This window comes from Castanea sativa, chromosome 11, assembly GCF_040712315.1.
Source record: "Castanea sativa cultivar Marrone di Chiusa Pesio chromosome 11, ASM4071231v1".
Classification (NCBI taxonomy): Eukaryota; Viridiplantae; Streptophyta; class Magnoliopsida; order Fagales; family Fagaceae; genus Castanea; species Castanea sativa.
Window position 1 is genome coordinate 6,392,784 of NC_134023.1, and position 13,890 is coordinate 6,406,673.

The 13,890-nt window shown below is 34.8% G+C and overlaps 1 protein-coding gene and 1 pseudogene across 1 annotated transcript; both read right to left on the reverse strand.

Moving 5' to 3' along the window:
• Positions 1–4,061: 4,061 nt before the first annotated feature.
• LOC142615960 (SKP1-like protein 14) lies at positions 4,062–4,526 on the reverse strand. Its single transcript, XM_075788858.1, has one exon. It carries the CDS (start codon positions 4,524–4,526, stop codon positions 4,062–4,064), a length of 465 nt encoding a protein of 154 aa, XP_075644973.1.
• Positions 4,527–10,838: 6,312 nt separating this feature from the next.
• LOC142617454 (uncharacterized) lies at positions 10,839–11,680 on the reverse strand (annotated as a pseudogene).
• Between the last annotated feature and the right edge of the window lie 2,210 nt (positions 11,681–13,890).

The window sequence follows — 13,890 nt, forward strand, 5'->3', positions numbered from 1 at the left end:
ACAAGGAGTCAGGGGCTAGTGGGGGTGGTTTTTAGAGTGTCTCAAGAATTCGATAGGGCATGTGATACCTGACGAGGGCATTTGCATTATTTCTGACCAACATAAAGGTATCAAATGCGCCATTGTAGAGTGGCCTATAGGTGATGACGGAAAGTTACAAGTACATCACTGATATTGCCTTCGACATGTTGTTAGCAACTTCAGCACACACTTTGATGACCCGACTTTAAAGGCATTGGTCTTGAAAGCTGGATATGCGACTCATGAAGCTAAATTTAAGTCCATAATGCAAACTATTAAGGATGTCGGGATTAATGCACTGAGGAGTGTAGACCCTGATGATCCCCATCTTGAACTTTATATGCCATACACATATCTAATGAGTGAGGATGTGGAGAAATGGACCCAGTCACATGATGGTGGAAGACGTTACGGGGCAATGACAACCAATATCTCTGAGTGCTTTAATGGGGTACTTAAAGGTGTCTGCGGTTTGCCCATTGTTGCAATGGTTGAGTTCACTTGGTGCAAACTTATTGCATATTTCCATGATCGACATAAAGAAATTACTTCTGATCGCTCTCAAGGTAAGGTGTGGAGTAATTATGCAATGGAGATCTATACCACAAATTTGCAGAAAACTTCAAGACACACTGTGAGGGAATTTAATCATGAAACTGATGTATTTCAAGTGGTTACCCCGTACAATGACCATAGAGGTGGAGGGGGAAACCATAGTCATGAAGTGCGCGTATTTGCTAGAACATGTGGTTGTGGAAAGTGGAAAAACATTAAGATCCCTTGTTCACATGCAATTAAATTTTTGCAGCAATTGCATCTCAATGCGACCAGCTATATTGACCCATGTTACAGTTTGGAGAACGCCATTCACACATATTCACATCAATTTGTGGTGCCAAAGTCAGAGTCATTGTGGAGGGACGTTCGCGGACCACGGTGGGTGCCTGACCCAAGTCTGTTGCGGGCCAAAGGTCGTCCTGTGAAGTCAAGAATAAGGAATGAAATGGATGGGGTACGGTGAAAACGGGAAAGCCGGAACCTAGATTCGGACTTGAGGGAGATTAGGACTTGATACAAAACAAGCTAAGTCTGGCTTGTTTATGGGCTTGATAATAAGTTTCATAGATGAAATTATATATTTTTTTAAACTTTAATTAAATAGAATTTGGAACTCACTCGTCCAAATCAAATAGGTTAAATAATAAGCTTGATATAGGCTTGATAATGTACTTGTTTTGAATCTCAAACTCAAAAACCTAATATTGACAGGGGTGGCTTTACCTTAAGGCCAGGGGTTTCAAATGAACCTCTTGACCTGGCCATAATTATATATATATATATATATATATATATATATATATATATGTAAATATATATAATTTTTAATAAATTTTTTTAGCCCCTAAATAAAATTTTGAACCCCCTAACCCTAAATTTTGTTTAAACCCAGCTGATATAAATTTGAATATGACCATCTTTATACATTCACAATATTTTTGCAATAATTTAACAATAAAAATTAAATGCAAGTTGTAACTAATTTTTATCAAGACCCACGACTAACATCACTTTTTGTCTTATCTTTAACAACTTGCCGCTTAGGTTTTGTTGTGAAAGTGTTGTGTCAATAGCACTACTCTTAAAATATTTAATTTTATAAGAAAGAAAAAAAATGTTTCAAATTTTTGCTCATTTGTTTTAAAAATAAAAAAGCTTTTTTTCCAAGACTTTACCTTATTTTTCCATTGACAACAGAATAAAGTTGTTACACTTTTCTTCTTCATCAACAAAAAAGTACATCATTGTTACAACCAACAATTCTGTATCTATATCTATATTCTTTCCTCATTCTCTCTATCTTTCTTTTTCCCTTCTATGTTTTCTTAGTTTATCTCTCTATTTGATCAAGTAGTTTGATAAATGCTCTATAGATTTCCAAATTCAAAAAGTTTTTTAATGTTTACTCCAATTTCAAGAGAACCACGTGTATGGTTAAGAAGTCATATACTTTAAAAGTTAAAACTTATATTAGTTACTATGTTTTTCTTCTTAGTTTCACATTTACCATTAGTCTGACTCCAAGAGATTGACCACGTGTATTATTAGTTATTTAATTATATTTTTTTATGCATTCAGATTCAATGGTTGTTTTCTTACCGATATTTATACTAAGTTATATTTAGAATACTATTTTAGATTATTGTATAATGTATATAATATGGAAGTTGCACATATAAAAAATTTGTAATTATTTTATTTTTTAATTGCCCCTATGATAAATTTCTAGCTCCACTATTGCTGACCCCCTTAAAAGCTTGATATTGAGTTCGAACTTGGTTTAACTAATGAATCAAACCGAGCCGAACCGAGCCAAGTTGAGCCAAGCTCAAACTCAAACTTTTAAACTTTTTGACGAGCTCAACTTCCAACTATTCAATCTCAAAAAACCATTGTTATTCAATCCAAAGAAAATAAATATAAAACTAGCCAACTTGTAATGTAATACCATAATGTTATCACTAAGATTCTTCATCAAAACAATTAAATTCAACAAAACCAATATTTAAATTTAAGGGTAAACTACGTATTTGGTTCCTATCCTTTATAGCAGATTTCAATTTAGTCCATAATCTTTCATTTGTGTCAAATTAGTCCTTAACCTTTCAATGTCGTGTCAATCTAGTCCCTGCCGTTATCTATTGGATGGAAAACTCTGACATGTCAAACAGTCTAAAAAAAAAAAAATTGCCGCATCGTCTGCCACCTAGGCTAACATGTCAACAATTTTAATTTAATTTAATTTTATAAAATGTCAGCATAATTTTAAATTAAAAAAAAAAGAAAAACAACAGATAATTGAATCCTAACTCACATCTACCAAGGCTTCAAAAAAAAAAAAAAAACTCACGTCTATCAAAACAAAAAAAATCCCTTTTCTCAAAAAATAACAAAAATCCCTAAGTCGTTTCTTTAAGGTCCCAGCGGTTATGATTGCACTATCTTCTCTAACGATGAGATAGGACCCTGCAAAATTACTTTGCTGCAGTGATGAAGAGAGGATCCCAAACCCCAGATTCATCAAGGGGTAACCTAGAAACTACTGGTTCTCCAATAACCCTCTGCCCAGCAATTTAAAGACGAGTTCTTTATCTTATCTTCCTTAAACAATAAATCATATAGAAAAAAGAAATATGGAGATTAGCATACATGAGTTCTAGAACTGAAGGCCAACAACTTGAAGATGGACACTTAAACCAAATCAATAAGCTAGGATAGGGGAAAATAAAAGTCTTAGGATCTTAATCACCCGCATACATATATATTGGGTGTTTGAGTGCGTGTATATATCAGTCCGTTAACGTGGCAGGACATGTGTCCATTAACATGGCAATAAATTAATTTTTTATTTAGGCCATTTGACATGTCAGACTTTTTCATCCATGAGATAACGGTAGGGACTAAGTTGACACGACACTAAAAGGTTAGGAACCAAATTGACACAATTGAAAGGTTAGAGACCAAATTGAAATATAGTGTAAAGGATAAGGACCATTTATATAGTGTAAAGGATAATGACCATTTATATAGTTTGCCCTAAATTTAATAAGGAGCAAAGCAAAAGTAGCATGAATCTAGCAACCAAAGCATCAATATATGGAACTGAATACAGCTATCAAAAATTATTTACATTCCAATTCTGGCGTGCAAAGAACAAAAAAGAATATTATCAAACTATACAAAAAAAAAAAAAAAGTTGTGTAATATAAAATAAAAGAATTGATTTGTCCACAATATTTTCACAACAAATTTTAAGTGACAAGTTGTTACTAGTTGTTATCGTTGGGACAAAAAGTAATCTTAGTGTTAGGTTCAAATTTGAACCAATAACAATTAACCACTTTCGATTTGTTGTGAAAATATTATAAAAATGTTGGTCACGTAGTATCTCTAAAGCAAAACTACATGATCAAACAAAACTAAACAACATGATTTTTTTGTTTATTTTTTTTTCTCACCATGTTGTCTAGATCTGTTGATCCTCATCCGGTCCCAACAGAACCCGACGCGGCCCTCCTTAGAAGGATTGTCTCAAACTCAGCCGTATAAACAAAGTCAGCGTCCTTGTCGTCTCCGAGTCCAAACCTCTTCCTAACGCAGGGCATCATGAAATCCAGCAATTTTTCGATCCTCATGTAGTCTGCTGCCTTAACCAGCTCAACGACCGTCTCGTCGTCGGTCTGCAGGCCAAAAAACTCCGCCTTGACCTCCTTCACCGTTGTCTTCAACGCTTCGAATTCCGAGTCGAACTCGAGCTTTGCCCTCAGGAGGTCTAAGATAAAGCGGAGAACATGGCTTTTCACGTTTGGGAGAGGGAAAAGGTCGGCGTTCTCCACTTCAGGGCGATTAAGCTCGCCATCGTAGTATTTACTCACTATGCCGATCTCCGTCGCAATCGCTACTGGCACCTGGACTTCCTCGCCGTCTGAGCTTCTAAACGTTACCATCCTCGTGGGGTTAGAAGATGAGCTTCCGCCGTAGGTGAACTTAGTTACTGCACAGAGAAAAAGAGAGAACGATGTGTAAAGATATTGAAATAGAATAATGGTTTGTGAACGATGTGTCGAATTTGATTGTCTTCTCTTACATTAATGTATAAAATAATGTGAAAGATATTACATACCTGAGAAAAATGATTGAGACCGGAGAAGAAATACTCACGAAGAAATCGAATCTGCTGGCCCTCTGGAATAAAGAAAAGATCTAGCTACTTGGAAAATCCAAGTGTGAAAACCATATATGTTGAAAGACTGGGAACTCTTTTTTTTTTTTTGAGCAAGAAAGACTAGGAGCTCTGCCATTTATAGCAGCTGGTTCAGCCCAACGAAATTTTCTGGAAAGAGAGACCGATCCATGCTATGGTATACGCTCATTTCTAAATTCCGCGTAAGAAAATTAATATAGGTTTTTTTTTTTTTCTTGGTTGAAGTAGTATGAAATTATGTAATTAAATTTAAAATAGCTATTTGAATATCTATTTACTGTGACAATTTCTTAAACCTATTTACTAAATGTAATATCTACTCACCAAAAATGCTACAAAGAGAATGATAATAAATGTCATCATCTTTTTACAATACTTAAATTTTTGTAATGAATGATAATATATGCTACAGGTTTTTTGAAGATCTTTATCAAATTAAATACTTGTAACCATTTACAATAAAAATTTTGTTATTTATACTTCATTTTTTATCATCTTATCTTATAAGTCTAATTATGATGTTTAGCTTATTTATTTGTAATGAACACCCTCTTAAGTAGGAAAAGAAATTTTAAAAAATAACAAAAAAACATTTGTCATTAAAGTTTCTATTAGATAAAATTATAAGTTTAGAAGATTTAAACCTAATAAATTAGTGTTGATTTTTTTCTTTGAAACAAGAAAACGTCCAGTCTAAATAGGATAAGCTTTTTTTTTTTTTTTTAAAGGGATCATTCATTCATATAATCATAATAACATAACATCCTGAATCAAGGCATCCGTAGCCGGTGGAGAAGAGTCCTCCATCCAATACACATCATTATCTAAGGAATTTCTAGCATGTTGAGTCAAAGCATGTGTAACCTTATTCCCACCCCTCCTAGTAAAACTAATTCTAGCCCACTCTAAACAATGAACCAAGTGGCGAATATCATCCACCACATAGCCTAGCAGTGAACAATTAATCCGTGAAGATGAAATAGCTTGCATAACATTTACGTTATCTCCTTCTATGATCAGCTTGGTGAACCCAGCATCCACAACAAATTCAATTGATCTTCGACATGCCAACAATTCTGCTTCCTCACTAGAGCTCACCTTTGGTCCTCTTGCCGTCATTGCCGCCATAACTTGACCTTGCTCATTTCGTATAATTGCTCCCACTTAAGTTCTGTCTAGCTCAGAAAAAATAGCCGTATTAAAATTCAATTTATAAGCTATTAATGGTAGAGGTTGCCAAGTTGTGCTTCCATACTGCTCCATTTGTGCTATTGTCAGTTGCGCCTAGGTTGCCTTATATTTTGTCAGAAATTCTTCAGCTCTCTTGTTCAGGTTCCTCAGGTCCATCAGAGTTCCACCAAACACTACCCGGTTTTGCTAATTCCATGTAATCCAAGCTTGAATCCAGAACAGCTCCAATTCCTCTCTCGCCAACTTGTCAATTAAACATTCCATAAGCTGCATAACATCAATAGGCATGACGCTCCTCCTCTGCAATTTTTGATAGCTTCTTGCCCATATATCTTGCACCGCCACACACTCCCAAATTGCATGGATTGTAGTCTCCACTTCCCTTAAGCATATTGGACATTTATCATCAGGTATAACTCTTCTCCGCACCAAGTTAGTTCTTGTTGGCAAAATGTCAGTACAGGTCCTCCAACCAAATACTTTAACTTTGTTAGGAATTTAGAGATTCCACAAAGCTTGCCATACCTTCTTACCTGCATTACTATCTGATGACTCACCCCGATCCTCTAACAAGATAAACTCTTTAAATAATAGTATAAATGATTAAAATTTAGGTCAAATTACAACATATCCACATATAGTTAGGCTAAAATATATGTAATTTGAAATTTGACATTTTATTTACTCGAGGTTAGTTTAGCTAGATTTACTTAACTCACTTTTGTTGAAAATATAGCTAAATATATAATTTTACTCTATTTTTATATCTCTTTTCTTTAAAAACACAAAAATATATAAAAATACAAATAAAAAATAATTCAGTTGAATAAACGCTGCATCACATATTTCCAGCACTTTATTTTGTATTTGAAAAACGTTTTGTGGATCCCACGCACGTCACGCTAAATTAGGTCATAAACCCACTCACATGGGCCCCCGGGGGAATCAAGCATGGCAGCCAATACGAGCCTTTAATAAAATTAAAATAAAAAATAATATTAAATCGACGCTTTCACGCGGTTTGTACTTCGCGCCACGCCGTTTGGGTCCCACATGTTGTAAAAGGTTGTCATGAGATTCTTAATAGATGTTTCTACCAAATTTAAATCATCAACGAAGAAACTTCTACCAAATAAAGCACTTAATAGATGTTTCTTCCTCGTAAAAGGACAGACCAAAATCTCAGGAACACTATAAAATATACTACAATGCAAGTATAAACATGAAGATCCATAGGATCATTAGCATCATGATTCTTAAAAAGTACATATTTTAATTCAAAAAGTTCTTACTTCAACGCATTATTTTACATCCCTCACTACATCTCATTTCTTATTTATCAAATTAAATTCAACACTATTTATTTATTTATACATTTCTCTCTCTCTCTTACACAGTTACACTTAAAATGATCCTTGACCTGCTGCTGGTGATCATAAAACATCTTGGCAAGAGTGTTTTTTCCCAGACCATTCATTCCGCATACAGAAACAACTCTATAATTTTTCTCTTCTTTTCTTCAGTAAGTAAAGATGCCACCAATTAAAGAGCTGGTGGGGTTTAAAAATTATTTTGTGGAAAAGATTAATAAGGGCATGCCCAATATAGTTTGACAACCTAAAGTGGAAATTTTAAAGGGCATTTTTATATCTAAATATCACTTAAATAATATTTAGTATATTTTTTATATTATAATATTTTTTTAATATTTATCTATCATTAATTCTTACTTATTAATATGACTAATTCATCTAGAGTGATTTGTATTAGTTTTAGCATTTTTTATTCACTTCATACTAATTGGGTTTTATTTCTATTAATTCATAATTTTTTTTGTGTGTGGAGAAAGTATTAAAATTATTACAAATTTTATAGCAAAAAATCTACAAATTGATGTGGCAATAAAATAATACTTCAACAAAAGAATAAATGAGTAATGAATCACTCTTTGTGATTGTTGACATATTAATTTATAAGTCGTATATAATAAAAATTTAAATATATTAGCATAACTTTAATATTTTAGGCACTTTTAATTTTAAGAGTGGGGAAAAATATGTACACTGACTAGCATTTTTTTAATTTTTAATTAAAAAAAAACCCATACTGGCCCCAAATTTGGGGGCCTTAGGCCATGGCCTAGGTCTAGTGCCTGCCTGATTCATATCATTCCAATTCCAATGAAAGAGTTGCCCCTCAGATATTATAGCTGCTGGAATGGGTTTGCAATTGACTAATTGTAGCGGATGAAGTTATTGGGCCTGAAATTCCTTCCTCTGTTCGAAGCCCAAATTGCTAAACGACATGTAGCCCATAAATACAATCTAAAATTTTGATTTTGAACACAACGGCTAGGCTATTAACAGTTAATAGTAAACACAAGACATAAAGGCTTAACCCCTTAGAATTGCCCTGTCCATCTTCTTTTTAAACCAACCTCCATGTAATTCTTCAAGCCAATTCATAAAATTAAAATCACCAATCCTCTTGAAAGCCAGGCCTAAACCATATGTTCATATTATTGCACATCAACAGTGTTCAAGTAGGAGAATTTGGCATTCTGTGCTTTTAGTAAACTACATGTTCAGTTAAGCCAAGCTATGCAGTGAGTCAGATGTTGGAGATTGTTCTTACTCACAAGTCACAAGGTACATGTTTCCTTGAACCACTTGCATTTGTATATATTTTGTTAGAAAAAAACATTTTGGAAGAGACAAAAGTATATTTTTCAAGGGCCAGTAATAAAATTGTTGTTACTTTTACATTCATCAAACTTTCTTTGTTAAAATTGTAGTTGCTGATGAGAAAATTAACAATTTTAGTAGCTTCTTAACAAATTTGAGGAAGCCCGCGCTACGGTGAGAGAAGCTGATTTGATGTTAAATGCTTTGCTGAAAGCAAATGAGAGCGCAAAACAATTGGCTGGTATGTGGAAGCAAAGTGGTGAGGAGTTGGTGGTAGAGAGAGCAAGCTTGATTGAAGAAGCTGCACAACTCATCAATACGTTTGAAAGGAGAGAACGAATTACTGAAGGATCAAATCCGATATGGTTTGGTAGAGATAGCAAACTCTTTTTCTTTGCTTGAAGAGTGTTTTTTGTAAATGCAAAAAACTGTGTATGAGAGATATTGTTATGCCTTATCTATGGCGCAAGAGATGCTGGACTATGAAACTCCAGATCATTGCTAGAAGATATTTGCACTGAGAGAATGGAGAAGGAACTAACTTTGTTTGCGTTGTACTGGTGCCATGTAGGAGAGATTATTAGCAAACTCCCACATTTTAATGCACATCGCGGGATGTATCCGTTCAAACATCGAGAATGTCATCTAGTAAGAAATTTGCAAACTGTGTGTATCCGTTCAAACATCAAGAATGCCATCCAGTAAGAAATTTGCAAACTAACTGCTCTAGCAGTAAGGATGACATTACCAGTGAGAGAATCATGGATCAACGAGATGGAAGAGAAAATAGTCAGGAAGTAGGAAGAGGAAGAACTGGGATTATCTGGTGACAATCTCATATATGGGAACATGGCACTTAAAAATAAATTGAAATGGAAAGTAAGTTTTATTAGAAGGTTTGCTTTTTGATTTTACCTTGTTGTAGGAATCAGCCTCCGCCACAATGGGCATAGAAGACAACTGAAAATTAAAGCTAATATTTTCTTTAAGCCAAGTTCAGCATGAGCTTGAGATGAAAACAAGTCAGCTTCATGAATTGCTGGTTGAATATAGAAAACTTGAAGGTCATCTAGTCGATGCTGAAAATGCTTTGTTTATAGCTCAATAGCTGATAGCCTGATTATGAAATTTGATTTTTGTGAAGATCAAACAATACAAAGAGCAAATCTCTGAACTTGAATTGCATGCCGAAGCCCAGCCATCAGAGTAACAACAAAAGGTCCTATACTGGACACGCACACTAAATTTAAAATATATAGCATAATATCAGTTTGATTTAAATCTTTTGAGTATATATCTTAGGATTCAAAAGGAAATCTCCCTGTGCCAATATCTCTTATACTTGTTAGTCAAAAAACAACCAATTCCAAATCACAATTTTGTTTCAGTAGCTTCTATGCCCTTAGTGTGGAGGCCTGGATTGCTTAGGAAGACCTAGATGTGATCTCCTAGTGTTTTATTATCTTCTTTTCAGTTTTTGCCCTGTTTCAGCACAAATAACCATCAAGATTTAATATTTCTATCCTAAAACGCTTAAACATCCACCACTATTAAAAAACCCTTCAAGAAGTCATCAAGAAATCTATTGTAGTGCTGAATTCTTAAAGATCCTGCATCACCACCAGTCATTTTATGTTTAATTCCACAACTTTTGGTTTCATCTCCATGCCATTATATAAACCCGTCATTCACAAAACTAAGACCAAATAGTCTACCAAAGGGAAAGCAATCTCCTCGAAAAATTAAGCAAAGAAACAAACAAAGAGGGGCCAAATTGAATCGGGGAGAGAAATGCTTTGCGATACAGAGTATCACCAAAACGAAATGGAACTACATTATGACATGAAAGAGCACTACCAAGCGAATGCAGTTCAGATTTTGATACACGAAAGAGGACATCCACGAAGTCTTGATATTGATCCTTCAATCCCTATTTTGTAAGACTCTCACTTGCAAAGCTCACAGAAAAACCAATAGGAATATTCAATTGAACTGCATACCATTAACTCAAAACATCAATTTAGTTTTAACCTAGGCGGGATTCAAAATCAATTTTACCAGTTGACCTATAACAAGAGCCCACTCTAAGTCTAAGGTAAGGTAAGCCAACTGTAATGTAACACCAAAATTTTATCTTTAAGATTCTTCATCAAAGCAATTAAAATTTTAACAAAACCATATATGAAAATAGCATGCAAGGCAGCACAACTATGCCACTAGCACGCAGTGCATCACTATATAATTCAGATCAAGCCATACAAGACAGTTGTGCAATTTAAAAGCTAAAGCCATATCAATTCGTAGTCAGAAAGCTAAAAAAATGATCAAACTAAGCAAACCCATTTTGGTTATTCAAAATTCTATTATATATTTTCATCACCATGTTGTTTTGATCCTCGTCGACGCCCTCAAGTGCCGGCTCCCACAGAAGCCGGTGCAGCCCTCCTGCGAAAGATTTCCTCTGCCTCGGCAGAATAAACAAAGTCAACGCCCTTGTCGTCTCCAAGTCCAAACCTCTTCCTAAGGCTCCGCATCACGGAATCCAGCAGTTCCTCGATCTCCAAGAAGTCCGCCGCCTTAACCAGCTTAACGATAGCCTCGTCGCTCTGCCGGCCAAAAAACTACGTCTCGAACTTCTGCCTCTCTTTCTCCAACGCTTGGTATTTCGAGGGGAGCTCGACCAACCTCTCTTTCTCCAACGCTGAGTATTTCCAGCTAAAGTGGAGCCGTTCCTCAGTGAAGATGACGATACAGCGGAGAGTCAGGCCGTCCACGTTTAAGAGAGGGAAAGGGGCGTTCTCCACTTCAGGGCGATCAAGGTCGCCATCGAAGACTTCTCTCAGTGTCTTGGACTCCATCGCAATCTCTATTGGCACCTTGACTTTCTCGCCGTCTGAGGTTATAACCGTTACCATCCTCCTGGGGTTAGAAAATGAGCTTCCGCCGTTGGTCGCCATAGTTACCGCCCAGAGAAAAAGAGAGACGATGTGTAAAAGCTATTGAAATAGAATAATGGTTTGGGAGCTAGTGGAGGAGCTGAGGTGCATTATTTTATTGGAAATTAACGGTTGCTTCCTTACTACGTTTTCTTAATTTATCCAACGTTCTAATGGTACGTGGAGAGGAGGGCCCCATGGGGAAAATAGAGGATAGTAGCCACAGCTCACTAGGCATCTCCACTCTAAAACTTAATATTTTTTTAAAAAAATTTAACTATTTATTGTTATTGAATTCAAAATTCAAGAAAAAAAAAATTATTCATAAAAATAAATAAAATAAAAAATTTTGCAAAATTTTAAACTAATTATGTTTGCTGAATTTTTGCAAAGATCACCTTTTCTACCTAACAAAAAATATAATTATTGAAATAACTTTGTGTGATTAGTGCATAACAAAAAGAATGTAATTGTGATACTTTATCTAATAAAATGACAAATATATGCAATTGTGATACTTTATCCAACAAAATGGCAAATATTTGGCATTGAGTTAAGTTCTATTTAAATATACTGTCTCCAATAAAAGAACACTTCATAAATAAATAAAAAGAACTTCTATCATCAGCTTAGAAGGGAAATCACCTTGAAGCTCTCCATAATTAATATATATATATATATATATATATATATATATATATATATATGCTGACAATATATTTCATTTTCTAGTCATAATCAAGAGAAATTTTTTTAAATAATTATAAAAATCAAACTATATTATTAGTTAGCTAAGGTTTGAAACTAATTTGGTATATAACAAATCGAGTCCAAAGGACTCGATTTTCGAATGCTAAATCGACTGTTTTGAAGTTAATTTCAACATCGTTGGTAGCTGATGTGGAAAGGTGATCCACGTAGACATAGAACTCGAGTCCATTGGACTCGAGTTCTGTCAAATAGAAATCGAGTCCTGAGGACTCGATTTCATTTTGTTCATCATCTTCTCCCTTGGTTCTTTTTTTTTTTCTCCATTTCAGGTCCCGTTCTCTTCTTCCATTCTTTCTCCATTTCAGGTCTTGTTCACATCTTCTTCCCTTCTGCCAAGCCTCCAAAAATCCCAAACCCATTTTTCTCAAAATCCCAAACCCATTTCTCAAAATCCAAACCCATTTCTCAAAATCCTAAACCCAAAACTCATGAACAAAACCAAATACAAAACCCAAAACAAATCAAACAAATCAACGCGTTCTTCTCCTTCACTGGAGCGGCGGCAGCAGCGAGAAACCCAATAATCACGATTTCGTACCGGAGCGCATTGGTTTATCTCTTGATTTGTTTTCTGTTTTTTCTGGGTTCGCCTGTCTCGGATGGAATATTTTCTGTTGTGGTTTTGTGTTTTCTGGGTCTGTTAGTGTTTTCTGGGTTGATTAACTGGGTTTTTTTTTTCTTTTCTGGTTGGTCTGCTTTTCTGCGTGGGTCTGTGTTGAGTTTTCTTTTGGTTGCTGTAGAGTTTTCTGCGTGGGTCTGTGTTGAATTTTCTGGTTTCTGGGTTGCTGCGAATTTTCTGGTTTCTGGGTTGCTGTAGAGTTTTCTGTGTGGGTCTGTGTTGAATTTTTTGGTTTCTGGGTTACTGCGAATTTTCTGGTTTTTGGGTTGCTGCATTTTTTCGGGTTTCTGGGTTGCTGCACATTTTCTGGTTTCGTTGCTGCATTTTCTGGTTTCTGCATTTTTTGCATTTTCTGGTTGGGGAACTCGAGTCTTAGAGACTCGAGTTCCACGTGGATTTTTTTGTCCACGTCAGCTACGCACCTAATAAAAAATTGAGTCTTTAAAACTCGATTTGCTACTGTAAAATCGAGTCCCATAGACTCGAATTGTTAGATACCTAAATAGTTTGAAAACGTTGCTAATTAATAAAATAGTTTAGATTTTATAGTTATTTAAAAAAAAATCCCCATAATCAAAATGGAACTAATGTTTTACAAAGAACTATGTAATACACTGACATTTTCAAAATGAGAGGGCATATATAATACTCTTATCAATTAATTACATCCATATAAGCTATCACTCACTAATTTAGGAGAAATACAAAGGTTAAGCTACAAAATTTTCATCCTATTCAGCATATTTATCTCTTTATCTTTTTACTCATTTTCTTCAACAATCCTTCCTCTGCTAGAAGTTTTAGATTTTTGTTTTTTTGTTTTTTAAATTTTCAAAGTTGGTTATGAAAAACAATTGGTTGAAATGATAAATACTATAATAGTGGATAAATGTCCATCCTTTAAAT

Coding starts and splice junctions, on each gene's coding strand:
- LOC142615960 (XM_075788858.1), bottom strand. CDS start 4,526: ATGGTAACGTTTAGAAGCTCAGACGGCGAGGAAGTCCAGGTGCCAGTA.